Here is a 25,923-nt window from a genome sequence, read left to right as displayed (position 1 = left end):
CCATACTATCTACCTAGAGATTTTTCATCTGTATTTTTCGTAGCTGTCTTACATACCACCACAGACCGAGGCTGGCACTAAAACCGCACTCAATGAGCTGTGTTCCGACATAAGCAAACAGGAAAACGCTCATCCAGAGGCGGCACTCCTAGTGGCCAGGGACTTTAATGCAGGAAAATTTCAATCAGTTTTACCGAATTTCTATCAGCATGTTAAGTGTGCAACCAGAGGGAAAAACATTCTAGACCACCTTTACTCCACACACAGAGACGTGTTCAAAGCTTGCCCTCCATTTGGCAAATCTGACCATAACTCTATCCTCCTGATTCCTGCTTACAAGCAAAAATTAAAGCAGAAAGCACCAGTGACTCTGTCTATAAAAAGTGGTTAGATGAAGCAGATGCTAAACTACAGGACTGTTTTGGAAGCACAGACTGGAATATGTTCCGGGATTCTTCCGTTGGCATTGAGGAGTACAACACATCAGTCACTGGCTTTATCAATAAGTGCATCGAGGACGTCATCCCCACAGTGACTGTACGTACATACCCCAACCAGAAGCCAAGCCAACATTCGCACTGAGTTAAAGTGTAGAGCTGCCGCTTTCAAGGAGCGGGACTCTAACCCGGAAGCTTATAATAAATCCTGCATACCCTACAACGAACCATCAAACAGGCAAAGCGTCAATACAGGACTAAGATCGAATCGTACTACACCGGCTCCGATGCTCGTCGGATGTGGCAGTGCTTGCAAACTATTACAAAGGGAAGCACAGCCGAGAGCTGCCCAGTGACACAAGCCTACCAGACAAGCTAAATAACTTCTATGCTCGCTTCGAGGCAAGTAGCACTGAAACATGCATGAGACCATCAGCTGTTCCGGACAACTGTGTGATCACGCTCTCCGCAGCCGATGTGAGTAAGACCTTTAAACAGGTCAACATTCACAAGGCCACAGGGCCAGACGGATTAACAGGATGTGTACTCTGAGCATGCGCTGACCAACTGGCAAGTGTCTTCACTGACATCTTCAACCGCTTCCTGTCTGAGTCTGTGATACCAACATGTTTCAAGCAGACCACTGTCGTGTCTTTACTGTCATTAACTGAAGACTGATAGTTTTTATCAAAAATTCTCTGTAATTAGTTATTACGCGATCAACTGATTAATCACGTAACTAATTAACTAGGAAGTCGGGGCACCAAGGAAAAATATTCAGATTATAAAGTTATCATTTCCTAAAATAACTTTTCAGATATTTTATCTGATCAATTAGTCTTCGAATTAATTAATTATTTACTTTACCTCACGTTAGTCTCATTCCTAATGTCGTAAATTATTGGTTATCTGCACGAACCCAGTCTTCACTATGAGTCATCCATACATCAATTAATTGTCTTAAATCATTTATTTATTACTAACTAAGTAATTCACAGAAATGCATAAACAAACAAGGTAAATGTGGTTACATGAAATGATAGAATGTGCCCTAGTGGGCTAAACCGGCATGGCGGCTTGTTAGACAAAAGGGGAAGTGGGGGTCGACTAAGAAGTCACTACAGAGTGATAATTATAACAATTGAAATGCTAATCCTTTGCACATGAACGCTCACTCATTCGGAAACAATTGCAATCAATATATATATTTACGCTCAGTGTGTCGTCTTGATCGCTGGTGAAAATTATTTGGTAGAATTGTCCATCTCTCTCCCTCTCTCTCTCGGTTGTGGTTAGAGGGGATTGTTCAGAGTGACATTCATTATAGAATGGTTGTTTCGGCGGTTGTCGTTCTTCGTGGACAATGATACCGAATTCCTAGCTGCAGACTAGCAATTAATATCAAAGATTTGTTCTTATTCTGTCGGTATCGATAGTCTAAGAGTTTAACCACGTGGTATGGTTAAAAGATTCAGCAATAGTCTTAAAACCCTTGTCCAGCCATCTCGTAATTGAGGTAAGCTCGGTCTGCTGATAATTTCTCAAAGTTGGGTTTTATTCGGAATGGCAGAAAAGGGGCTGTCCCAGGAGGCCTGACCCTAACTGGGCTCAGGGGCGGGGAGAGGGGGATGGGCTTGCTATACCCAAAGAGGCCAACGTCATGTCATACCCCCCCCCGGTGGTTTTGATCTTGTTTGACCTGCAAGTTACAAATCAACATAAAATCATGAACACGTGATGTCCTGTTTGTAGATCATCGTTGTAGTCCCCTCTGGTGGTTGAACTTGGTAGGCTTTTCTGAAGCGGAGCAGTCCACCACAAGGATGGCAGTTGATGTCCGGTTGGTGATTGTCGTTGCGGTCCCTGCTAGTGATGTACCTTGGTAGGTTCCCTGGAAGCGGCCAGGGGATGTCCTGGTTGGTGATCGCTGTTGCGGTCCCCCCCCCCTGTGGTGGTTTACCTTGGTAGGCTCCCTGACAGCGGGGCATGCCGCCACAAGGATGGACCGTGGGTGGCCGGATTTGGGGTCGCCTTTCCGGACCCGCCATCTGGTCGTCGTCCAGACTGGAAGATCTGGGCAGTAACTTGGGCAGATGTTAACAACGCACACACACTCATGAAATATATATAATTACATTCATTCCCCAATGAGCAGCGTTGTGGCACTAAGTCATGGTTGTATGGGGACTTTGTTTATGGCCCTATCACTTCCTAAGTGTCAAAGGAACTGAACCGAAAAGGAATGGAAGCATAAACAAAATATATACAAAATATAGTTCTCACACAAAAATAATCTAATTGGACTGTATTCTATATACGTCCAATGTTCTGGCAAAATGACTGTCATGACATTGTCTCTAATGCCATATCTATGGTTTTCCTACTTGGTGTGTTGCTTCGGCACTATTCTAAGTTGATAACTATATGATATGTTTACAGCTGTAAGGCACTAGTTTTGGGCAGTCTACAGGGATGACCTATGGACTTCTGGGAAGAAAACTGGTGAGTGCTGTAGAGTCCAAGGCCTAGAAGTAAATGTTCAACTTTACTAAGGCTGGTATTTTGCTTGGACCCTTAAGTGATCTTAGCATAAATCCTAATTGGATGTTCCGTTGTGCATGTGTGTTTATGCTTACACAAGCGCGCATGTCAAGGGAAGGAAACCAAGTATCCTGGCAGATTACAACTTGTTCAGAATGAGTCTGACGTAGTCAGGTAATTTTCAGGTCAATGACTGGAGGTCAGTCAGAATTGGTGTCAAGGGAGTCTATTTATTAGTGACATGTGTGTTAACCATTGGAAGAGTGCACTGGAGATTCCCTTCCATGTGTTGCACTCTGAGTGACTCCTATGTCGCTATTGTCAAGGGTAATTTGATTGGTTAGGTCTCTAACCTTCTTACTGATTGTAGCTAGACTGACTGTTGCTGGTATTGGTACTGGTGCTCAAAGGGACCAGTTATCCAACCGATTTATTCTGAAATATTATACTACTGGAACACATGATTGGAGCATTGTACTAGTTGTATTGTAGTTGAACACATGGCAAGGACTGATTATTGTTGCCATTTGTTTTGGAGGTGGACAAGTCCACTGGACTTCCTTTACGACCAGTGTGGAACACCTCAGTACTATCTTAGATGTGTTCTAAGATAATCCCCGTCTAGGGGCCTGTCTGCTCCTCACTGTTCTCATAGGGGAGTTTACAACTAGATTTGATTTATGCTCTGGTGGCCTCGTACGGTGTTGTCCGTAGTCTCGACCCCCCCACTGGCCTTGATGAGGCTCGTCATGGGTCTGGGCTACTATTCCCCCTATGTGTCTCCGGACCCCCCCCCCCACCAGCGGGTGGTGTTGGTGTCCGAGGCGCAAACGAAAACACTGCCATTTCCCACCTGGACAAAAGGAACACCTATGTGAGAATGCTATTCATTGACTACTGCTCATCGTTCAACACCATAGTTCGCTCAAAGCTCATCACAAAGCTAAGGACCCTGGCACAAAACACCTACCTCTGCAACTGGATCCTGGACTTCCTGACGGGCCACCCCCAGGTGGTAAGGGTAGGTAACAACACATCCACCACACTGATCCTCAACACAAGGGCCCCTCAGGGGTGCGTGCTCAGTACCCTCCTGTACTCCCTGTTCACTCATGACAGGCACAACTCCAACACCATCATTAAGTTTGCTGATGACACAACAGTAGGCCTGATCACTGACAACGATGAGACAGCCTATAGGGAGGATGTCAGAGACCTGACCGTGTGGTGCCAGGACAACAACCTCTTCCTCAATGTGATCAAGACAAAGAAGATGAATGTGGGCTACAGGAAAAGGAGGACGGAGCACGGCCCCATTCTCATCGACGGGGCTGTAGTGGAGCAGGTTGAAAGCTTCAAGTTCCTTGGCGTCCACATCACCAACAAACTAACATGGTCTAAGCAAACTTAGACAGTCATGAAGAAGGCACAACAAAACCTATTCCCCCTCAGGAGACTGAAAATATTTGTCATGGGTCCTCAAATCCTCAATGTTTTACAGCTGCACCATCGAGAGCATCCTGACCAGTTGCATCCCTCCCTGATATGGCAACTGCTCGGCATCCGACCGCAAGGCACTACAGAGGGTAGTGCAAATGACCCAGTACATCACTGGGGCCCAGCTTCCTGCCATCCAGGACCTCTATACCAGGTGGTGTCAGAGGAAGGCCCTAAAAATGGTCAACAACTCCAAACACCCTAGTCATAGAATGTTCTCTCAGCTTCCGCACGTCAAGCAGTATTGGAGCGCCAAGTCTAGGTCCAAGAGGCTTCTAAACAGCTTCTACCCCCAAGCCATAAGACTCCTGCACAGCTAATCAAATGCCCCCCCCACCCATCTTGCTGCTGCTCTCTGTTATTACCTATGCATTGTCACTTTAATAACTCTACCTACATGTACGTAATTACCTCAATTACCTCGACACCGGAGCCCCCGCACATTGACACATTGACACGTTGACTCTGTACCGGTTCTCCCTGTATTTTGCCCCGCTATTGTTATTTACTGCTGCTCTTTAATTATTTGTTATTCTTATCGCTTACATTTTGGGAGGTATTTTCTTAAAACTGCATTGTTGGTTAAGGGCTTGTAAGTAAGCATTTCACTGTAAGGTCTATGCCTGCCCATGTGATAAATGTGAATAATAATCATTTGATTTGATTTGTTACTGTGTACTTGATTGTAGAGTCAGGCATATCTGACTGTACTATCTCCTCCGTTCAGGCAAAGCGTCCTCCAATGATGACGATGTACAGAAGTCGGACGTGTCCTCCACGGGACAGGGGGTCATAGACAAAGACCACCTCGGTCCGCTTCTGCTTCAGGTGAGATCAAAGGTCACTACTCTCCTCTTTGATTGGCTGGCTATGCTGACTGTGGCCTCTTATTGGCCTTTGTACTGACTGTTCATGTGTTTTCCCTCTTTCCTCAGGCCCTGGATGGTTTTCTGTTTGTGGTGAACCGGGAGGGCAGCATAGTGTTTGTGTCTGACAACGTGACCCAGTACCTGCAGTACAAACAGGAGGAGCTCATCAACACTTCCGTCTACAACATCCTCCATGAGGACGACAGGGAGGAGTTCCACAAGAACCTGCCCAAGACCAATGGTACCACACACACACACACACTGTGACCCACCTGCTCACACACAGAGAGCTAGTGCTAAGCAGACAGAGCGTGGCAGAGCTGTCAGTCACACTCAGTGGGCCAGACAGTGTAAAACAGGCCTGTGTTATATTCAGATATCATGGCAGCCATCTGGAAACTACTCACTACTGAATAATGCACCTCTGCACTTCCCCAGCTTTCATTCTCTGTGTGTGTGTGTGTCTATTTATAAAGCTGATTAATTATGGATACGGGGGCTCAGCTGAACCTGCTCCCCGATTTTACTCCCCAGCAGTGGCATCGGCTCCAAAGTGTCATCATCTCTCTCTCTGTGTTTTGTACTTTCTGTCTTTTTCACCTATTCTCTTGGCTATTTTTATACTTAACTTAGTGTTGAATAATGTGGTTGGTAGGACTCTAGTTTCTTTCTTTTGCTTTTGCTTTCCCTTTCTCTATATTTCTTTTGTATTCTCTCTCCTCCCTGCACCTCTCCCCCATCATTATCTCTGACCCCGTGAATGAAATACGCTCTCTCTGCACATTGCTGTGAGATGACCACTGACCACTCAACTAGTGCTTCACACACACACACACACACACACACACACACACACACACACACACACACACACACACACACACACACACACACACACACACACACACACACACACACACACACACACACACACACACACACACACACACACACACACACACACACGCACACACACTTTCTCTCACTTACACAATCCCCTGTGTGTGTATAGGGGGTGGGATGTTTTTGTTTCTTGTGCGTGTGTGTTTTCTCCCTGAATCGACCCCTCTGTCCAGACTAAGTGCTGGTTAATTGTGTCTGAGGGGAAATGCCGGGCCTCACGGCCAGGCGGTGTTGTTGTCTCCATCAGGTTGGAGAAAGGATCCTAACGGTCTAAGACCTTGTTAAATCATCTCTCAGAATCAGTTAGAAACCCCCATGCCCTAGGGCCTCTTCTCTGTACAGACACATGTTCCCTCCCTTCACCTGCCCTGTCAGAAACAGACAGACTGGAGGCCTTGGTCCCTGATAAGGCATCAGACAGACTGGAGGCCTTGGTTGCTGATAAGGCATCAGACAGACTGGAGGCCTTGGTTGCTGATAAGGCATCAGACAGACTGGAGGACTTTGTCCCTGATAAGGCATCAGACAGACTGGAGGCCTTGGTCCCTGATAAGACATCAGACAGACTGGAGTCCTTGGTTGCTGATAAGGCATCAGACAGACTGGAGACCTTGGTTGCTGATAAGGCATCAGACAGACTGGAGGACTTTGTCCCTGATAAGGCATCAGACAGACTGGAGGCCTTGGTCGCTAATAAGGTTTCAGACAGACTGGAGGACTTTGTCCCTGATAAGGCTTCAGACAGACTGGAGGACTTTGTCCCTGATAAGGCTTCAGACAGACTGGAGGACTTTGTCCCTGATAAGGCATCAGACAGACTGGAGGACTTTGTCCCTGATAAGGCATCAGACAGACTGGAGGCCTTGGTCCCTGATAAGACATCAGACAGACTGGAGGACTTTGTCCCTGATAAGACATCAGACAGACTGGAGGACTTTGTCCCTGATAAGGCATCAGACAGACTGGAGGACTTTGTCCCTGATAAGGCATCAGACAGACTGGAGGACTTTGTCCCTGATAAGGCATCAGACAGACTGGAGGACTTTGTCCCTGATAAGGCTTCAGACAGACTGGAGGACTTTGTCCCTGATAAGGCATCAGACAGACTGGAGGACTTTGTCCCTGATAAGGCATCAGACAGACTGGAGGACTTTGTCCCTGATAAGGCATCAGACAGACTGGAGGCCTTGGTCCCTGATAAGACATCAGACAGACTGGAGGACTTTGTCCCTGATAAGACATCAGACAGACTGGAGGACTTTGTCCCTGATAAGGCATCAGACAGACTGGAGGACTTTGTCCCTGATAAGGCATCAGACAGACTGGAGGACTTTGTCCCTGATAAGGCATCAGACAGACTGGAGGACTTTGTCCCTGATAAGACATCAGACAGACTGGAGGACTTTGTCCCTGATAAGACATCAGACAGACTGGAGGACTTTGTCCCTGATAAGGCTTCAGACAGACTGGAGGACTTGTCCCTGATAAGGCATCAGACAGACTGGAGGACTTTGTCCCTGATAAGACATCAGACAGACTGGAGGACTTTGTCCCTGATAAGGCATCAGACAGACTGGAGGACTTTGTCCCTGATAAGGCATCAGACAGACTGGAGGACTTTGTCCCTGATAAGACATCAGACAGACTGGAGGACTTTGTCCCTGATAAGGCATCAGACAGACTGGAGGACTTTGTCCCTGATAAGGCATCAGACAGACTGGAGGACTTTGTCCCTGATAAGGCATCAGACAGACTGGAGGCCTTGGTCCCTGATAAGACATCAGACAGACTGGAGGACTTTGTCCCTGATAAGACATCAGACAGACTGGAGGACTTTGTCCCTGATAAGGCATCAGACAGACTGGAGGACTTTGTCCCTGATAAGGCATCAGACAGACTGGAGGACTTTGTCCCTGATAAGGCATCAGACAGACTGGAGGACTTTGTCCCTGATAAGACATCAGACAGACTGGAGGACTTTGTCCCTGATAAGGCATCAGACAGACTGGAGGACTTTGTCCCTGATAAGGCATCAGACAGACTGGAGGACTTTGTCCCTGATAAGGCATCAGACAGACTGGAGGACTTTGTCCCTGATAAGACATCAGACAGACTGGAGAACTTTGTCCCTGATAAGACATCAGACAGACTGGAGGACTTTGTCCCTGATAAGACATCAGACAGACTGGAGGACTTTGTCCCTGATAAGGCATCAGACAGACTGGAGGACTTTGTCCCTGATAAGACATCAGACAGACTGGAGGACTTTGTCCCTGATAAGGCTTCAGACAAACCTTGGGGGAGACTGGGGCCCTGTTCCAAACCTTCCTCTCTCATGTCTTAATCTTTGATCTCACATGACTGAATAGGAGAGAGGCCATGTAATGGAACCTGTGCTATATTAACACCTTTTTAATTGTGTTTGTGTCAGACAAGAGAGCATGTAGGATGGATGCTAAAAATATTTTCACAGGGCCTACAGTAGGATCTCTCTCTTTGAAGTTTAGTTGAGCACCCCTCCCCCACCCATCCCCTTTCTTGTAAAGGTGACCCTCTGGGTGGCTGTGCTCTGATGAGGAGTCAGGGCCCAAATCAGGATAGATGGCTGGGTGTACCTGCCTACCTGGCTGCTCTGCTCCCCTCCTGCCCCCGGCAGCTGCACAGGCCTGCAGGGATATTGGAAATCGACACTTCAGCTACATTAATCCCATGGTCCATTTAGCCAGGAATCAGAACGAGAGGGGATACTTCTGCTTTTAGATTTAAGAAGGAAAGTAGTAATACTCTAGCAGGGCTGATTCATCTGTCACGTGTGTTGTGTGTGTGTGTTGAACGATTTAGAAGATTACACAATGCATCTTTCTTGAATTAATCTCATATCATGTTTGTCTCTGGTTGTGCCGTGTGTCCTTGTTGTATTTGTAAGTCGCTCTGGATAAGAGCGTCTGCTAAATGACTTAAATGTAATGTAATGTAAATGTATTCTCCGACTGCAAGTCGCTCCGGATAAGCGTGTTAGCTAAATGATATAATGTTATGTGTGACACTGACTAAATATGTTTGTGCGTACACTAACACACACAGAGTTTGTCAGTATACTGTACATACTTTAGGTCTGGGGCTCTCTATCCGTGTCCCATCCTATAACTGGATGTACTGATGCCTCTCTTTAATGAGGAATGGGATTGTTTTTCTTGAGTGTTTTGGTAATTTTGTATACAGTGCCTTCAGGAAATATTCATGCCCCTTGACTTTTTCCACATTTAGTTGTGTTACAGCCGTATTAATATGAAATTAATTATATTGCAAAATCATTTTTGGTCACTGACCTACACACAATACCCCATAGTGTCAAAGTGGAATTATGTTTTTCAACATTTTTACAATTAGTAAAATATTTTAAGCTGAAATGTGTTGAGTCAATAAGTATTCAACCCCTTTCGGAAAGGCTAAATAAGTTCAGGGGTAAAATTTGCATAACAAGTCACATAATAAGTTGCATGGACTCATTCTGTGTGCAATAATAGTGTTTAACATATCTGTACCCCACACATACAATTATCTGTAAGGTCCCTCAGTTGAGCAGTGAATTTCAAACACAGATTCAATGACAAAGACCAGAGAGTTTTTCCAATGCCTCGCAAAGGGCACATATTGGCACATTGGATTTTAAATTAACATTGAATATCCCTTTGAGCATGGTGAATTTATTAATGACACCTTGGATGGTGTACCAATACACCCAGGCGCTACAAATATACAGGTGTCCTTCCTAACTCAGTTGCTCGGAGAGGAAGGAAACCGCTCAGGGATTTCACTATAAGCCCAATCAATCAATCAATCAATTGTATTTATAAAGCCCTTTTACATAAGCCGATGTCACAAAGTGCTATACAGAAACCCTGCCTAAAACCCCAAACAGCAAGCAATGCAGATGTAGAAGCACGATGGCTTGGAAAAACTCCCTAGAAAGGTAGGAACTTAGGAAGAAACCTAGAGAGGAACCAGGCTCTGAGGGGTGGCCAGTCCTCTTCTGGCTGTGCCGGGTTGAGATTATAACAGAACATGGCTAAGATGTTCAAATGTTCATAGATGACCAGTGGGGTCAAATAATAATCATAATAATTGCAGTGTTTGCAGAGGTTGCAACAGGTCAGCACTGGTGACTTTGGTGACTAATGGTGACTTTTAAACAGAGTATAATGGCTGTGATAGGAGAAAATGGAGGATGGATCAACAACATTGTAGTACTAACCTAATTGGCAGAGTGAAAAGAAGGAAGGCTGTACAGAATACAAATATTCCAAAACATGCATCCTGTTTGCAACAAGGAACTAAAGTAATACTGAAAAAAATGTGTCAAGCAATTAACGTTTTGTCCTGAATATAAAGTGTTATGTTTGGGGCAAATCCAATGCAATATATTACTCAGTACCACTCTCCATAATTTCAAGCATAGTGGTGGCTGCATCATGTTATGGCTATGCTTGTAATCGTTAAGGACTGGGGAGTTCTTCAGGATAAAAAAGAAATGGAATGGCGTTAAGCACAGGCAAAATCCTAGAGGAAAAGCTTGTTCAGTCTGTTTTCCACCAGGCACTGGGAGATTAATTTACCTTTCAGCAGGACAATAACCTAAAACACAAGGCTAAATCTACACTGGACTTACCCAGAAAGACTCACAACTGTAATCGCTGCCAAAGGTGCTTCTTCAAAATATTGACTCAGGGGTATGAATCCTTATGTAAATTAAACATTTGCTAAAATTTCTAAAAACATGTTTTCACTTTATCATTATTGAAAGGGAAGGGGGATAGCTAGTCAGTTGTATGGAGTATTGTGTATAGATGGGTGAGAGAAAAAAATCAATTGAATCCATTTTGAATTCTGGCTGTGTGTGGAATAAGTCAAAGGGTGTGAATACTTTCTGAAGCTACCGTGTTTGTATTCTGTAGTATTTTGTCAATTGTGTGCCTGCAGGGCTCCCTTGTAAAAGAGACATTCGTCTCAATGAGAACCCTTGTTAAAATATTTGTATGTACTGCATGTATATTGATGTGTGTGTCTCGTCCTCCACAGTTAATGGGGTGTCCTGGGGTGGGGAGGCGCCACGTCAGAAGAGCCACACCTTCACCTGTCGCATGCTGGTCAAGTTTAGCCACACCCACGGACCTGTGGAGGAGGGACCAGGAGGGCCGCGCTACGAGACCATGCAATGCTTCGCCCTGACCCAGCCCAAGGCCATGATCGAAGAGGGGGAAGGTACGGACACCCGCACACACAGACAGACTGCGAGATACAAACATACAATCTTACACACACAAACACACACAAACACACAACACACACACAATCTTACACACACCTGACACACACACAAACACAAACTTAATGTATGTGCATGTGTAGCTAAACTATTTCCCTTCTTCCTTAGACCTGCAGTCGTGTATGATCTGTGTGGCTCGTCGTGTGACTGCTGTAGAGAGAACAGAGAGCTTCAACACCCGGCACGAGCTCTCAGGTGAGACTGACCAGAACACAATTGATGTTTTTGACTTGTGTTGCAAACCTGGTTGCAGAGTTTGATTTAATGAAGCCTTGTGTGTACAAAAATGGTACAATATCCTTAAATAGGTACCGTAATTTCCGGACTATAAGCCGCTACTTTATTCCCTCACTTTGAACCTCGCGGTTTATACAATGACGCAGCTAATTTATGGATTTTTCCCGCTTTCACAAGATTCATGCCGCCAAAAAACTGAGCACCGTCACATAATGTGACGTAAATCGAGCGCGCTCAAACTTCCCATTATTCTGATTACGGCAGTAATTTTGTCACCCTCATCATGGCAAAGACACAGAGAAATGCATATGATGCAGCTTTCAAGTTGAAGGCGATAAATCTGTCTGTTGGAAAATGAAATAGAGCTGCTGCATGGGAGCTTGGCCTTAATGAGTCGATGATAAGACGTTGGGAACAGCAGCGTGAGGAACTGACTCAGTGCAGAAAGACAACAAAAGCTTTCAGAGGGAAGAAAAGCAGATGGCCCAAAGTATTTGCAGCCACTTGACATCAGTGTAAGTCGTGCATTTAAGGTGGCGCTCCTTGTTCAGTGGGAGGCTTGGATGACAAGTGGGGAGAAATCCTTCACTAAAACGGGCCGCAGGCGAAGAGCATCTTATGGTCAAGTCTGCCAGTGGGTCCTGACAGCGTGGAGCATTGTCAAAAAATCCACTATCATCAACGGGTTTCGAAAGGCTGGACTGCTGCGTGTTAAAGGGGCAGCATGAGCTCAGCGGGGTATTTGCCTCCGGATGAAAGTGACGAGAGCGACAATGAAAACGATCCAACATCGGATGAAGCAATTCTGAGGCTATTCAACTCAGACACCGAAGGAGATGACTTCAGTGGTTTCAGTGCACAGGAGGAGGAAGATAGTGACCAATGACTTTCTTGGTAGGCTACTGTTTTAATTTTTGTTACAAGCCGTGTTTCGTTTAAATGCTGTGTAAAGTTCATTTGTTTCAACGTACCGGTAGGCACCTGCGGCTTATAGACATGTGCGGCTTATTTATGTACAAAATATATCTTTTTTAATAATTCAGTGGGTGCGGTTTATATTCAGGTGCGCTTAATAGTCCAGCAATTATGGTATATACATTTACAAAAAACTTGCACAATATCTTTCAATAGGTACAGTATATACTATCTATGCTCCACAATCTCCATCTCCTCTTCTTCCCTCCAGGTAAGCTGATCCAGATAGACCAGAACTCTCTGCGTGCGTCAATGCGTCCTGGCTGGGAGGATCTGCTGAGGCGCTGTATCCAGATGTTCCTACAGCACAGTGACGGACAACCCTGGTCCCACAAACGCCATTATCACGAGGGTACGCCCACACACACACCTGTACCAATACACACACCTGTTATCTCACATGCATATGGTACCTGTCCCAAAACACACAAACCTGTTCCAGAACACACATACCTGTCCAAAAACACCATGAATGGCATCACTAAGAGACATTTCTGTCATGATTACCACCAACCCTATACCTCTTCTTTGATATGTATTTCACTTCCATATCTTGATATGAACCCATTGAATTTGCCCCCTTGTCCTTGGCCCAACAGCTTTCCTACAGGGTCACGCTGAGACCCCCCTGTACCGTTTTTCTCTCTCGGACGGCACCCCTGTCACGGCCCAGACCAAGAGTAAGCTGTATCGCCACCCCATGAGCAACGAGGCCCAGGGCTTCATATCCACCCACCTGCTACAGAGGTACAGACACACACACCTTCTGAGGTAGAAAACAAGTTATACACATTCTTGCTACCTTTGCAAGACACAGAGTACACACACACAGACACACACACAGCTGAGGGAACTGATGCCTACTGATATCCACAACATCCTCCCTATGCTTGGCAGATAGCTCTGAAGGCTTGTATAGATGCTTCACACAGTGGAGAATGCCCACAGGCCACCCGCCTTGTTCCATTCTCAGTAAAAGGAATATATACAATTATTGTGCTTGACAAGTCTCAAAAAACACTTGGAAGAAGTAAGGTTGTGTAGTGAATTGAAGAGCACCTCGTTCTCATTGTGAATAGTCTTTTTCCATTAACATCTTTTTTTATTATTTAAATTACTTTCTTCAGTGTGTATGTACTTCAGTTCCATCTTCTGACTATTCAAGAGACTCTTCTGGTAGACTGGATCTGAGCGTTTACAAGAGTAGAGCACCAAGGATGTCATAATAACCTTACTTCTCTCACATGCTCATTTCTCCTCCTGCTCCTTCTCACCTCCTCATCCTCTCTTCCAGGGAGCAGCATGGCTATCGCTCTGCCCAGGGCGGGGGCATGATACCAGGGCCTATGAGGCAGCAGGGCATGGGGGGCCCCAACCCCATCGCCCAGATGAACATGCCCCCTGGTGGAGGTATGGGGGGTATGAACCGGGGCTATGGGCCCATGAACGAACAGAGCCACATGGGACAGATGGGAGGGGGTTCAATGTACGGAGGGAATGGAGGTGGTGGTGGCGGCAGGGGAGGTATGGGCAACAGAATGATGCAGATGAATCAGATGAATCAGTTGAACCAGATGGGCCAGATGAACCAAATTAATCAGATGGGTCATCAGATGAACCACACAGGTCCAGGGAACCACCCTGGCATGCAGCAACATCAGCACCCCCAGCAGCAACATCAGCAGCCCCCCTTCCAGAGCAGTGGGGGGTACGGACTGGGGGGTATGAACAGCCCCTTGGGGAGTCCCCGGATGATTGGCCCCCAGCAGGGGCTCCTGATGTCCCCCCGAAACCGAGGCAGCCCCAAGATGGGTGCCAGTCAGTACTCACCTGGAGGTACGTCAATCAGGGGGGTACACTATAACTTTGCATAGTTTTGCTGTGCTTCATAAAACACAAGATGATCAATCTTAGGTTTTTGAATTTAAAAAAATGTTTTTGATTTGTAGAAGTTGTAGTACAGTTTCTAACCATGAGTTTTGTTTCTGTCCCAGACATGCACTCCCCCATGGGCCCTCATGGAGGAGGAGGAGGTACCACCTCTTTCTCCAGCAGCTCCCTCAACGCCCTGCAGGCCATCAGCGAGGGGGTCGGGAGCTCCCTCCCCTCCACCCTCACCTCTCCCTCCCCGGCCAACAAACCAGACAGCTCCCCCAGCGTCCACTCCTCCTCTCAGTCCACCCAGCCCAGTCACCCTGCCAAATCCGGCCCGGATGACTCCAAAAGCCCAACAGGAGGCCTGGGTCCTGCGCCCAGCGTGCACCCCCTCCACCAACACCATCACCACCACCCACACCACCAGTCCGAGAGCTCCGGAGACAGGTTGGACAGCCAGGCCTCGGCAGACAGCAAGGAGCCCAGAGAGGGGGCCATCGAGGCTGGGGTGAGCTCAGAACCCACCCGGAGAGTCCCAGACGGTAAGGGCCATAAGAAGCTGCTGCAGCTGCTGACCTCCCCCACTGAGGAGCTGGGGTTAGGGGGAACTGGCTCCGCCTTGCCCTCTATACCTCCCCCACCAGGCAGCAGCAACACCCCAGCAGGGTCCGACACTAAGGACCCCACAGGAAGCATTTCCAGCCCTTCCTCTACTGGAGTATCCTCTTCCTCAGCCTCCGCCAATCAGGGCCAGGCGTCGGGCACGGCTCTGGCCAATGCTCTGGCCTCTGCCCACTACACGGCGTCGCTGCAGGAGAAGCACAAGATCCTCCACAAGCTGCTGCAGAACAGCAACACACCCGATGAGGTGGCCAAGATCACAGCCGAGGCCACTGGCAAGGTGACCCTGGGTGGCCAGGAAGTCCCAGGGGAGGTGGGGGCTGGAGGAGCAGGAGGAGTGACAGAGCCTAAGCAAGAGCAGCACAGCCCCAAGAAGGAGAAGACCCACGCGCTCCTCCACTACCTCCTCAACAAGGATGATACTAAAGAGCCAGTGGATGTGAAACCCAAGCCTGAGGAGCTGGAAGGAAAGGGGCCCCCAGGAGCCACTGCCGGCCCCCAACCCAGAGGCCCTGGCGCTGGACCCGGCCCAACAGCTGAACACCCAGAGAGCAAGATCAAGTCAGAGCCGCCAGATGAGGTAACCACACAGTGTGGTGGTCAGATCATTACATTACTGGTAGATTATTACAATTTCATGAGTATACCTACTAATAAACACGTTGCCCATTGGCCTTCACTTTGAACATTTTCATTACTATGAAGTCCTTAACCTCTGTAGGTTGTGTGATACTGTGTTGTTGCTGATACATGTGTATCTATCTCTTCCCAGTTGGACAACCTGGAGTCCATCCTGGGAGGTTTGAGGGGTTCTGGCTCTGAGTTCTACCCCGAGCAGGGAGGAGGAGGAGGGAACAAGGCCCAGGGTTGCCTCGACGAGAACCTGCAAGGTAGGACTGTTCACATTGAGCGTGTTGATGAAAAACGTTTTCGGCCTAGCTGAAAAAGTAACCTCCTCAGAATATGGACACCAGACTAACATGTACCTGTTCTATCTGCTGTGTCCCTCTGGGTGTGTGTTCAGGGAGTTCGGGGATGGCCCCTGGCCCACGAGGGCCCTTCCAGAGGGCCATGTCAGCAGACGCCAAGCCTGGAGTGGTGGGGAGGCGCCCCATGCTCATCAAACAAGAGAACATGATGGGCAGCCCAGAAGGATACCCAGGGAACATGGGTGTTTGTCCACGAGGCGTTGGAACAAGTAACTTATTTAGTTATTTCACTCTCTTTCATGCGTTGACATTTGTCTTTCCTCTGTCTTGCTCTTTCCCCTACTAGATAAGTCTGGGTTTCAGTCTGTGTCATTGCTGCTTTGAAAAAAGAGCTCATCTGTGTGTGTTTTGTGTCCCCCAGGGCCGATGAACAGGGGCATGGGGGTTTCCCAGCGCTCTCCCATGGGGGGGTCAGGGGATTGGGGGATGCCCCGCTCCTGTGCCAGCCCCGTGGGCTCAGCCGGTCACCCCTCCATGAGCCGTCCTGGTATGGACTACAACTCCAAAGGCATGATGGGAGGGCCCATGGTGGGAAGGTCCAACAGTGTTCCTGGCACCAGATCCATGCTGCAGCAACAGCTAATGGACATGGGTACGTGTCTGTGTGTGGGTGTGTGTTAGTCCATAAAATGAAGATGGCAGATGTAATCTCTGGGATGTCTTGCTTGTGTCTGTCTGTATGCACGTGTCTATATGTGTATGTAATCTGTATTGATACTGAGAGATAGAATATCTGGTTAATGTGTGTTGTGTGTGCAGGAGGTTCTGGTGAGATGGGGATGAGTCCGTTCGGTCAGCAGGTCCAGCCCAACCAGTCTCCGTCCTGGTCTGACAGTGTGATGGGTATGGAGGGAAACCACAGCAGGTAAACTAACCCTCTTGCCCTCCATTAAAATGCACTGACCCCTGCTCTTATATCTAAATAATAGTTTTAATAATATATGATTTATGTCATACAATTAACGGTTCTCCGTGCGTGTGTTTCAGGCGTCAGTTTGGAAACACCCTGGATGAGCTCCTGGCTCCGCCCACCACCAGCGAGGGCCAGAGTGATGAGCGGGCGCTGCTGGACCAGCTGGACTCTCTGCTCAACAACACGGACGGCATCGCACTGGAGGAGATCGACCGGGCCCTGGGCATCCCGGACTTGGTCAGCCAGGGCCATGGGCCAGAGCAGCATGGTGAGCCCTTCCCCGGCCAGGATCCTTCCATAGTGCTGGAGCAGAAGCCTCTGTACGGCCAGGGCTACCCCGGACCCCCCTCAATGGCCATGCAGTCAGCCTACGGGGGGAGCCCTATGCAGGGCCAGCCCCAACAGGGTGGCTTCGGCCCCATGCTCTCCCAGATGGGCCCAGGGGGCAGCTTCCCAGGGATGGGAGGCATGGGGGGTATGGGTCACCCCCGTGCTAACATGATGAGACCCAGGATGATGAGCGCCACCAAACCCATGAGGCTCCAGCTGGCGCAGAGACTACAGGGCCAACAGGTAGGAGACAGACACAGACAGACTGATAAACTCACACAGGACTTTATGCTGACAGCTTATTCTTTCCTCCCTCCCTCAGTTTATGAGTCAGACTCGGCAGGGGATGGCCATGAAGATGGACAACCCTGGAGCAGGTAACCCTGCCTTGAGGCCGGGTATGCAGCCTAGCATGGGGGGACAGGTAGGCACTCCCCTTTCCTCAACACACACACACACAAACTAGCATATGGGAGCCACTTAGGCATAACCTTTCCTTGTTGTACAGTACACACAGACATAAATCTAAATACAAACACACACACTCACTATACCCCTTCCCCGTCCCCAGCCTGGCTTCCTGAATGCCCAGATGATGGCCCAGCGTAGCAGGGAGATGGTGACCATGCAGATGAGGAGACAGAGGATGATGATGCTAATGCAACAGCAACAGCAGCAGGCGGCAGCAGTGGCCGCCGCAGGGGGGTTCAGCCCCCCTCCCAACGTCACCGCCCCCGCCGGCATGGACACCCCTATGGGAGGCCCCAACCTGGGCCCCCAGCAGTTTGGCTACGGGGGAAACTATGGTGAGTTTGGGTGTGTTTGACCTGAAGGGCCACAGAGTGTTTCTGCTTCCTAGTGGAGAGTTTTGTAATTACAGTGGGACATGGAATGTGTGTGTGTTTATAATGAACATTTATCATTATTTGACAATGTTGGTAACCTGTTGAATAAAAGTGATAATGCCCTCAAAGCAGGTGTTTGGAGGATATATTGGCACGGTGCTTAACAACACCTGTGCCAATATCCTCTAAACCCTGGCTTTGAAGGCATTATCACTTAATTGGGTGTGGGTGTGGGTGCGTGCTTGCGTTCACATGCCATTGCTTATGTAACATGTTCCTTCAGGTATGGCCCAGCAGGGTGACCCGTCGTTTGGCCCTGCGGGCAGCAGTCCCCCCAGCACCATGATGTCAGGCCGCCTGGGTCCTCAGAATCCCATGATGCAACAGCATCCCCAGGGCGGACCCATGTACCAGAGCACTGACATGAAGGGCTGGTCGCAGGGAGGCATGGCCCGTAACAGGTGTGTGTGTAGCAGGGGGGAGAGAGAAATAACCTACAACAACCAGTGACAACATTCGTAACCAACTAACCCACCTCCTTCCCTCCCTGTCTCTCCAGCTCGTACCCCCAGCAGCAGTTTTCCCAACAGGGCAACCCGGGGCAGCAGCAGTTTGTCCAAACGGGCAACCCAGGACAGTACGGGGGCATGATGATGAATGGGGGCATGCCTTCCAATGGAGGGGGGGGCCATATGGGGCAGATGGGGATGAACCCCATGGTGATGGGACGTATGCCGATGGGGCCTGATCAGGTACACCGCTGTTCTAAATGGTGTGTGTGTGTGTGTGTGTGTGTGTGTGTGTGTGTGTGTGTGTGTGTGTGTGTGTGTGTGTGTGTGTGTGTGTGTGTGTGTGTGTGTGTGTGTGTGTGTGTGTGTGTGTGTGTGTGTGTGTGTGTGTGTGTGTGCGCACGCATGAACGTACCTACCAGCTCTGTCTCAGGTCAGAATTAGACGTTCATCCATGATTCTCAAATTTCGAAGTTGTTCCAAAAATCTAATTTCTAAGTGTTTAAGGTTAAGTTTAGGTATTAACTCCAAATTGTTAAGGTAAGGGTTAAGGTTTGGTATAGCCTTAAAACAGAAATATCAGAAACAACTTTCTATAGCTGGATTTGAACATGCAACCTTTGGGATAAGAGGCAGATGCTTAGCTTGAAACAGAAATATTTTCTATAGAAACTTGCAACCTTTGGGATAAGAGGCAGATGCTTACGGTGTGGGGTAGGCTTGAAACAGAAATATCAGAAACAACTTTCTATAGCTGGATTTGAACTTGTAACCTTTGGGATAAGAGGCAGATGCTTACGGTGTGGGGTAGGCTTAAAACAAAATATCAAAAACAACTTTCTATAGCTCAAACTTGCAACCTTTGGAATCAGAAGCAGATGCTTATGCCAGTCCACCATCCCTGTCCACAACGCCCTTGCAAAACCCAAACCTACTTGAAGGTTGTTGCTCCTAGTGGCCGGTTTCCATGTCATCTCCTGGCACCCTCAGAAATGGATGGATGTCGAAAACTGACTTGTATCATGGGTGACCTGGCTGGCACGTACAGTAAGCATGAGTGTTATCAATATTTATGTACTCACACACACAATGTCTCCAAACTAACCCCATTACCTCTCTTCCTTACAGAAATATTGCTGAACCTGAGACAGACGAGTGTGGTGGAACAGAACAGACTCACTGTGATCCTTTCAGAGAGATGAGTGCAGTGATGTGTGTGTGTGTGTGTGTGTGTGTGTGTGTGTGTGTGTGTGTGTGTGTGTGTGTGTGTGTGTGTGTGTGTGTGTGTGTGTGTGTGTGTGTGTGTGTGTGTGTGTGTGTGTGTGTGTGTGTGTGTGTGTGTGTGTGTGTGTGTGTGTGTGTGTGTGTGTGTAGTACTCTACTCCCACCAGTTGGGGTTGCTGCTCTCTGGACTTGAGGCAAGTGTTGGCAGTCTCACAGCTGGAGGAAAATAGACAGAGGACACACTATTCTACTCTCACTTCTTGTACATGAGACATCCTATGACACACACCAACACACACACACCCCAAAACATCCATGTATCTAAAGACACACTGTGACACACAAACACACACACATACACAAACTGACGGATCGAAATTAGAAGACATCCTCTCTCTCGTGGGATGTGTCTACCATCATGCCAAGTTCACCCCTGGCCGTGGGAATTCTCTCTCTGCTTTGGAACGCTATGAGAGAAGACAGTGTCTCCTAGTTCTGGTCCTGGAGGACCACCGTGTATGCAGACCATACATCCCATCCAGTCTCTGAATCCACACTTAATGAATGATATATATAGTCCATTGTTGGAGAAGGTGGGAGTTGATTGTAATCACTGATACATGGTCAGCTATTTTTACATCCTCCTAATGATTAAGATTAGGGAACCCTGATCCTAGATCTGTGGTTAGGGGCAACTTCTACCTCTATAAGCTATATTACTATACTGATGAGCAGACATGTAGTCAATAGCATATAGTCAATTCAGAAGTACAACACCAGTCAAAAGTTTGGACACACCTACTCATTCCAGGGTTTTTCTTTATTTAACACTATTTTCTGCATTGTAGAACAATAGTGAAGACATCAAAACTATGAAATAACACATTGAATCATGGAGTAACCAAAAAAAGTGTTAAACAAATCAAATTATATTTTCTATTTGAGATTCTTCAAATTAGGAACCCTTTGAGTTGACAGCTTTGCACACTCTTTGCATTCTCTCAACCAGCTTCATGATGTATTCACCTGGAATGCATTTAAATTAATAGGTGTGCTTTGTTAAAGTCCATTTGTGAACTTTCTTTCCTTAATGCGTTTGAACCAATCAGTTGTGTTGTGACAAGGTAGAGGTGGTATACAGAAGATAGTCCTATTTGGTAAAAGACCAAGGCCATATTATGTTAAAATAAGCAAAGAGAAACGACTGTCCATCATTACTTTTATGATTTAACCTTTAGGTCAGACAGGAAAGGAAGATCCAGAGTTACCTCTGCTGCAGAGGACAAGTTCATTAGTGTTACCAGCCTCAGATATTGCAGCCCAAATAAATGCTTCACAGAGTTCAAGTAACAGACACATCTCAACATCAACTGTTCAGAGGAGACAGCATAAATCAGGTGTTCATAGTCGAATGTCTGCAAAGAAACCACTACTAAAGGATACCAATAAAAAGAAGAGACTTGCTTGGGCCAATAAACACGAGCAATAGACATTAGACCGGTGGAAATCTGTCCTTTGGTCTGATGAGTCCAAAGGAGGAGGAGAAGGTGTGATGGTGTGGGGTGCTTTGCTGGTGATACTGTCAGTGATTTATTTAGAATTCAAGGTACACTTAACCAGCATGGCTACCACAGCATTCTGCAGCAATACGTCATCCCATCTGATTTGCGCTTAGTGGGACTATCATCTATTGTTCAACAGGACAGCTACCCAACACACCTCCAGGCTGTGTAAGGGCTATTTTACCAAGAAGGAGAGGGATTGAGTGCTGCATCAGATGACCTGACCTCCACAGTCACCCGACCTCAACCCAATTGAGATGGCTTGGGATGAGTTGGACCACAGAGTGAAGGAAAAGCAGCCAACAAGTGCTCAGCATATGTGGGAACTCCTACAATATCGTTGTAAAAGCATTCCAGGTTGGTGAAGCTGGTTGAGAGAATGCCAAGAGTGTGCAAAGCTGTCATCACGGAAAAGGGTGTCTACTTTGAAGAATCTAAAATATATTTTGATTTGTTTAACACTTTTTTGGTTACTACATGATTCCATATGAGTTATTTCACTGTTATTCTACAAAATAGAAAATAGTAAAAATAAAGAAAACCCCTGGAATGAGTAGGTGTGTCCAAACTTTTGACTGGTGCTGTAAGTAATTAAGAGGCAGCATACATACACAGTGGACCTGCAGGAGACTGGGTTAAGGTACGACAGAAATTAATTCTCGTTGGCTGTGATTGCACTTTACGGAAAGGCTGTCGTCAAAATGATTGTGGCAATATTTATTGGTCATAGAGGCCTTTACCCAATAATTAATGCATAACAGCAAATCTTGTTAAGTTTTTATTTTTGTGTTTGTCAGAGGATGGAGACTATTATGATTAGAAATGGATTACTGTGACGATCATTATTCTAAATGGTTAACCAATGGAAAGGCAGTAAGCACAGATTTTGTAGAACACTTTCTTCTGCAGTGTGTTGATTATGGGGATGTTAGTGGATGAAAAAGGTTCAGATTATTAAAGTAGATCCTTAAAATGTACTGACCTATTTCAGAGTGCACAGTTACCCTCATATTTATACATCTATTCATAAATGTAAATAAGCATTTTTAAAACGAATGTGTATATTGTATTTTTAAGGAGGAATTTGTAAGATTTACATCTTGGTTACCTCATGGAACACTTAATAGAGATTTGTTGCCAGTTAATGAATGAGTTGATTCCTAAAGTAATCCACACACTGTGAAAGAAAGGGTTTCCCCCAATTTTAGTGTATGTTTATGCAGATTTCTAGCAATAATCCTTCCTCTTGGTTCTCCTGTGAGGGCAAAGTGAAGCACCATTTACTCAAAGCGATGGTACTGCAGTATTAGGATGTGACTCGTCTCATTTTGAATTTTTGTTTTTGTCTGTGAATACAAATGTAAATACGCTTCAAATGTATTATATATATATAAATATATGCTTTTGTAGGTCACATACTGTTTTTGCAGAGATTGTAAGGCTTGATATTTAAAGTATAATTTTATTATTCTGTCGTAGGTCAAAATAACTTTTATTTTCAATACAAAAGGAAGGGGGTCTTTCTTTGATCAAAACTGAAAAACTTTGGTTCAGTTTGCCTCAGAAAGCTACAACTGCATATTTTGTTCTTTCAGAAGCACTTTTTAAAATGTGTGATCTATAAATCATATATTTCTCTTTTTCAAAGGCATTTGCATAGCTTTAGAGGTGCTTGTGTGATCCTGTCATTTTCTATCAATAGATGTTTAATTCAAAAGAGCAAACAAACACACACAATGCCTAAAAGAGGTGACATGTGATTGTGTTAGACTTAGGGGGGTCCATGTTTCTTACCAGTGTGTGGATTGATATTTTTAGATAGGGCCCTATGAGTTCAATGGCTCTAGTTCCATTCCTTATAATTCCATACTCTGTTATTGGCTAGGCTACTTAGCAGCAACTATGTGCTCACAGATAGGCTATTAAAGACCACCCAAAGCCATTGCAATATCAATACTGCTTTTCTTCCCTTCGATTGGGCACAGATGCTGGGTTGTGGTGGTCAGTTTTACTGTATGTAGGTTTTTGTGTTACAGTCTTCAACACTGCGGTTGGTTCTATTTGTGGCTTTACTTTTTGAAGTCAGCTCATATTTAGGGAGGCTGTCGGGCTACACTAGATGGTGATTTGGATTCCCTCGCTCTGTCTGATCCTTGAAGGTTATTTGGGGACATTTTACATGATTCTATGTTGAACCTTGATTTTTCCTTGATTTTGTAACATTTTCTGTGAAGCTTTGTGAGAAATCTTTTTAAGATGTGCTCAATCCAAAGATTTGTGTTTTGTCATTCTGCTTAGAACTCGGTCCTAGATGGTGCAAGTAAGCTATTCATGTGTGCATTTCTCGGCTGCACACCCTACATAGAATATGTTTGAATTTATGTATTCCCATTCCTACAAAACAGAGTTAACATGGGTCTGGTTCTGCTGAAGTGATTTTAATCTTGTTTGTGATTGTTGTTTTTTTGTTTCTTTGTTTTATCTCTTAAAATCTATGGCCAGTTCTAAGTTGTGGTGCTGGAAACGGTTATTTCATGAGATTGACCACTCAGAGAAGAAGCTCTTTAGTGGCACTAACCTGTGTGGTGATACAAAACTATCCCATGGACTCTGAAGATGACGGATCGCTATCTATCTTTTAACACAATGGAGAATGTCTTCAAGCTGTTTTATGGAAACATCTTGGAATAGCCTAGAGTGAATTTTCAGTCTTTATGAAGTATATTGAAAAAGATTGACCTACCGAAATATTCAAAAGAACTATGTTCTGTGCTTTTGCTTAAAAAAAAGTATCCCTCTCGATTTATCCTTTGATTTAAATGAAAAGAGAGGGGAAGAAAATATAAAATGCTTGGGAAAATATACAGTCATAATTTCAGGATGTAAATTACTGTTGCATTTTTTCTTACTTGTTTCTTGATGTTAATATTGATGTAAATACAAATTTCTATTTAAACATTACATTGTGTGTGTTGTGTTTTTCATAGCGAGTGAAAGTTTCTAAGTTCCGAGATAGCTTGGCCATAGAGAAGGGGATGAGAACTGGGGTTTAGTCACTGGACAAGATGATGAAGAATAGGGGCACTTATCATCTGGGTACAAATGATGTCTGGAGACTGGGGGTCTGCGTGAACTAGGAGCCAGAGGTGAGAGGGTGAGAGAGGAGGTGAGGGGGTCTCTGATTGCGAGGGCGGGGGTTGTATGAGGTTTTGAGAGGAAGGTGGAGGGTACAGGAGGCTGGAGAAGTGGCAACATTGAGGTCATTTGGAGTGTGGGATCTGCTTGCTTCTGAATCTGTACTGTTGACCAATCACCGACGAAGGGGCGTAGACTTCGTCTCCTAACTTTGGCTTGCCTCCAGGAAAAAATGTGTGTGCCAGAACAGCCCAAAAAAACTTAACTGAAGTCCAAAACGAAGAAAAGAAACATCACAAAAGGCTGTCATAATACAGTGGATTCAGAAAGTATTCAGACCCCGTTTCCCACATTTTGTTACATTAGACTTTTTCTAAAATTGATTAAATACATTTTTCCCCTCATCAGTCGCACAATACCCCATAATGACAAAGCAAAAACAGATTTATTTTTTATTTTAGCAAATGTATTAAAAATAAAAAACAGAAATACCTTATTTACATAAGTATTCAGACTCTTTGCTATGAGACTTGAAATTGTGCTCTGATGCAACCTGTTTCTATTGATCATCCTTGAGATATTTGTACAACCTGATTTAAGTCCAACTTTGGTAAATTCAGTTGATTGGACAACATTTGGAAAGACAACACCTGTCTATATAAGGTCCCACAGTTGACAGTGCATGTAAGAACATAAACCAAGCCATTAGGTCGAAGGAATTGTCTGTAGATCTCCGAGACAGGATTGTGTCGAGGCACAGATCTGGGGAAGGGTACAAAACATGTCTGCAGCATTGAAGGTCGGACTTGAATCCGATCTCTAGAGACACCTGAAAATATCTGTCCAGTAACTCTGCCCATCCAACCTGACAGAGATTGAGAGGATCTGCAGAGAAGAATGGGAGAAACTCCACAATTACAGGTGTGCCAAGCTTGTAGCGTCATAGCAAAGAAGACTCAAGGCTGTAATCGCTGCCAAAGGTGCTTCAACAAAGTACTAAGTAAAGGATCTGAATACTTATGTAAATGTGATATTTCTTTTTTTTTATATACCGGTGTATATATTTGCAAAAAAATCTAAAGACCTGATTTTGCTTTGTCATTATGGGGTATTGTGTGTAGATTGACGAGAGGGG

At 45.9% G+C, this 25,923-nt stretch overlaps 1 protein-coding gene across 1 annotated transcript in view; it reads left to right on the top strand.

The window, feature by feature from the left end:
• Positions 1 to 20,991, top strand: part of LOC124017353 (nuclear receptor coactivator 3-like) — a 44,543-nt gene extending 23,552 nt beyond the window's left edge. Inside the window, exons 5-22 of the mRNA XM_046332606.1 lie at positions 5,203 to 5,303; positions 5,411 to 5,585; positions 11,327 to 11,509; positions 11,682 to 11,768; positions 12,997 to 13,137; positions 13,385 to 13,532; positions 14,080 to 14,621; positions 14,780 to 15,861; positions 16,054 to 16,171; positions 16,306 to 16,479; positions 16,632 to 16,862; positions 17,030 to 17,135; positions 17,258 to 17,756; positions 17,836 to 17,937; positions 18,085 to 18,319; positions 18,642 to 18,819; positions 18,918 to 19,110; positions 19,996 to 20,991. Coding sequence (XP_046188562.1) covers positions 5,203 to 5,303; positions 5,411 to 5,585; positions 11,327 to 11,509; positions 11,682 to 11,768; positions 12,997 to 13,137; positions 13,385 to 13,532; positions 14,080 to 14,621; positions 14,780 to 15,861; positions 16,054 to 16,171; positions 16,306 to 16,479; positions 16,632 to 16,862; positions 17,030 to 17,135; positions 17,258 to 17,756; positions 17,836 to 17,937; positions 18,085 to 18,319; positions 18,642 to 18,819; positions 18,918 to 19,110; positions 19,996 to 20,007 — 4,307 coding nt within the window. The 3' untranslated portion in view covers positions 20,008 to 20,991. The remainder of the gene's footprint in view (positions 1 to 5,202; positions 5,304 to 5,410; positions 5,586 to 11,326; positions 11,510 to 11,681; positions 11,769 to 12,996; positions 13,138 to 13,384; positions 13,533 to 14,079; positions 14,622 to 14,779; positions 15,862 to 16,053; positions 16,172 to 16,305; positions 16,480 to 16,631; positions 16,863 to 17,029; positions 17,136 to 17,257; positions 17,757 to 17,835; positions 17,938 to 18,084; positions 18,320 to 18,641; positions 18,820 to 18,917; positions 19,111 to 19,995) is intronic.
• Positions 20,992 to 25,923: the final 4,932 nt, after the last annotated feature.

Source organism: Oncorhynchus gorbuscha, unplaced genomic scaffold (genome assembly GCF_021184085.1).
Source record: "Oncorhynchus gorbuscha isolate QuinsamMale2020 ecotype Even-year unplaced genomic scaffold, OgorEven_v1.0 Un_scaffold_1956, whole genome shotgun sequence".
NCBI lineage: Eukaryota > Metazoa > Chordata > Actinopteri > Salmoniformes > Salmonidae > Oncorhynchus > Oncorhynchus gorbuscha.
The sequence above is the reverse complement of the archived record's forward strand: the minus strand, read 5'-3'. Positions and strand labels throughout refer to the sequence as shown.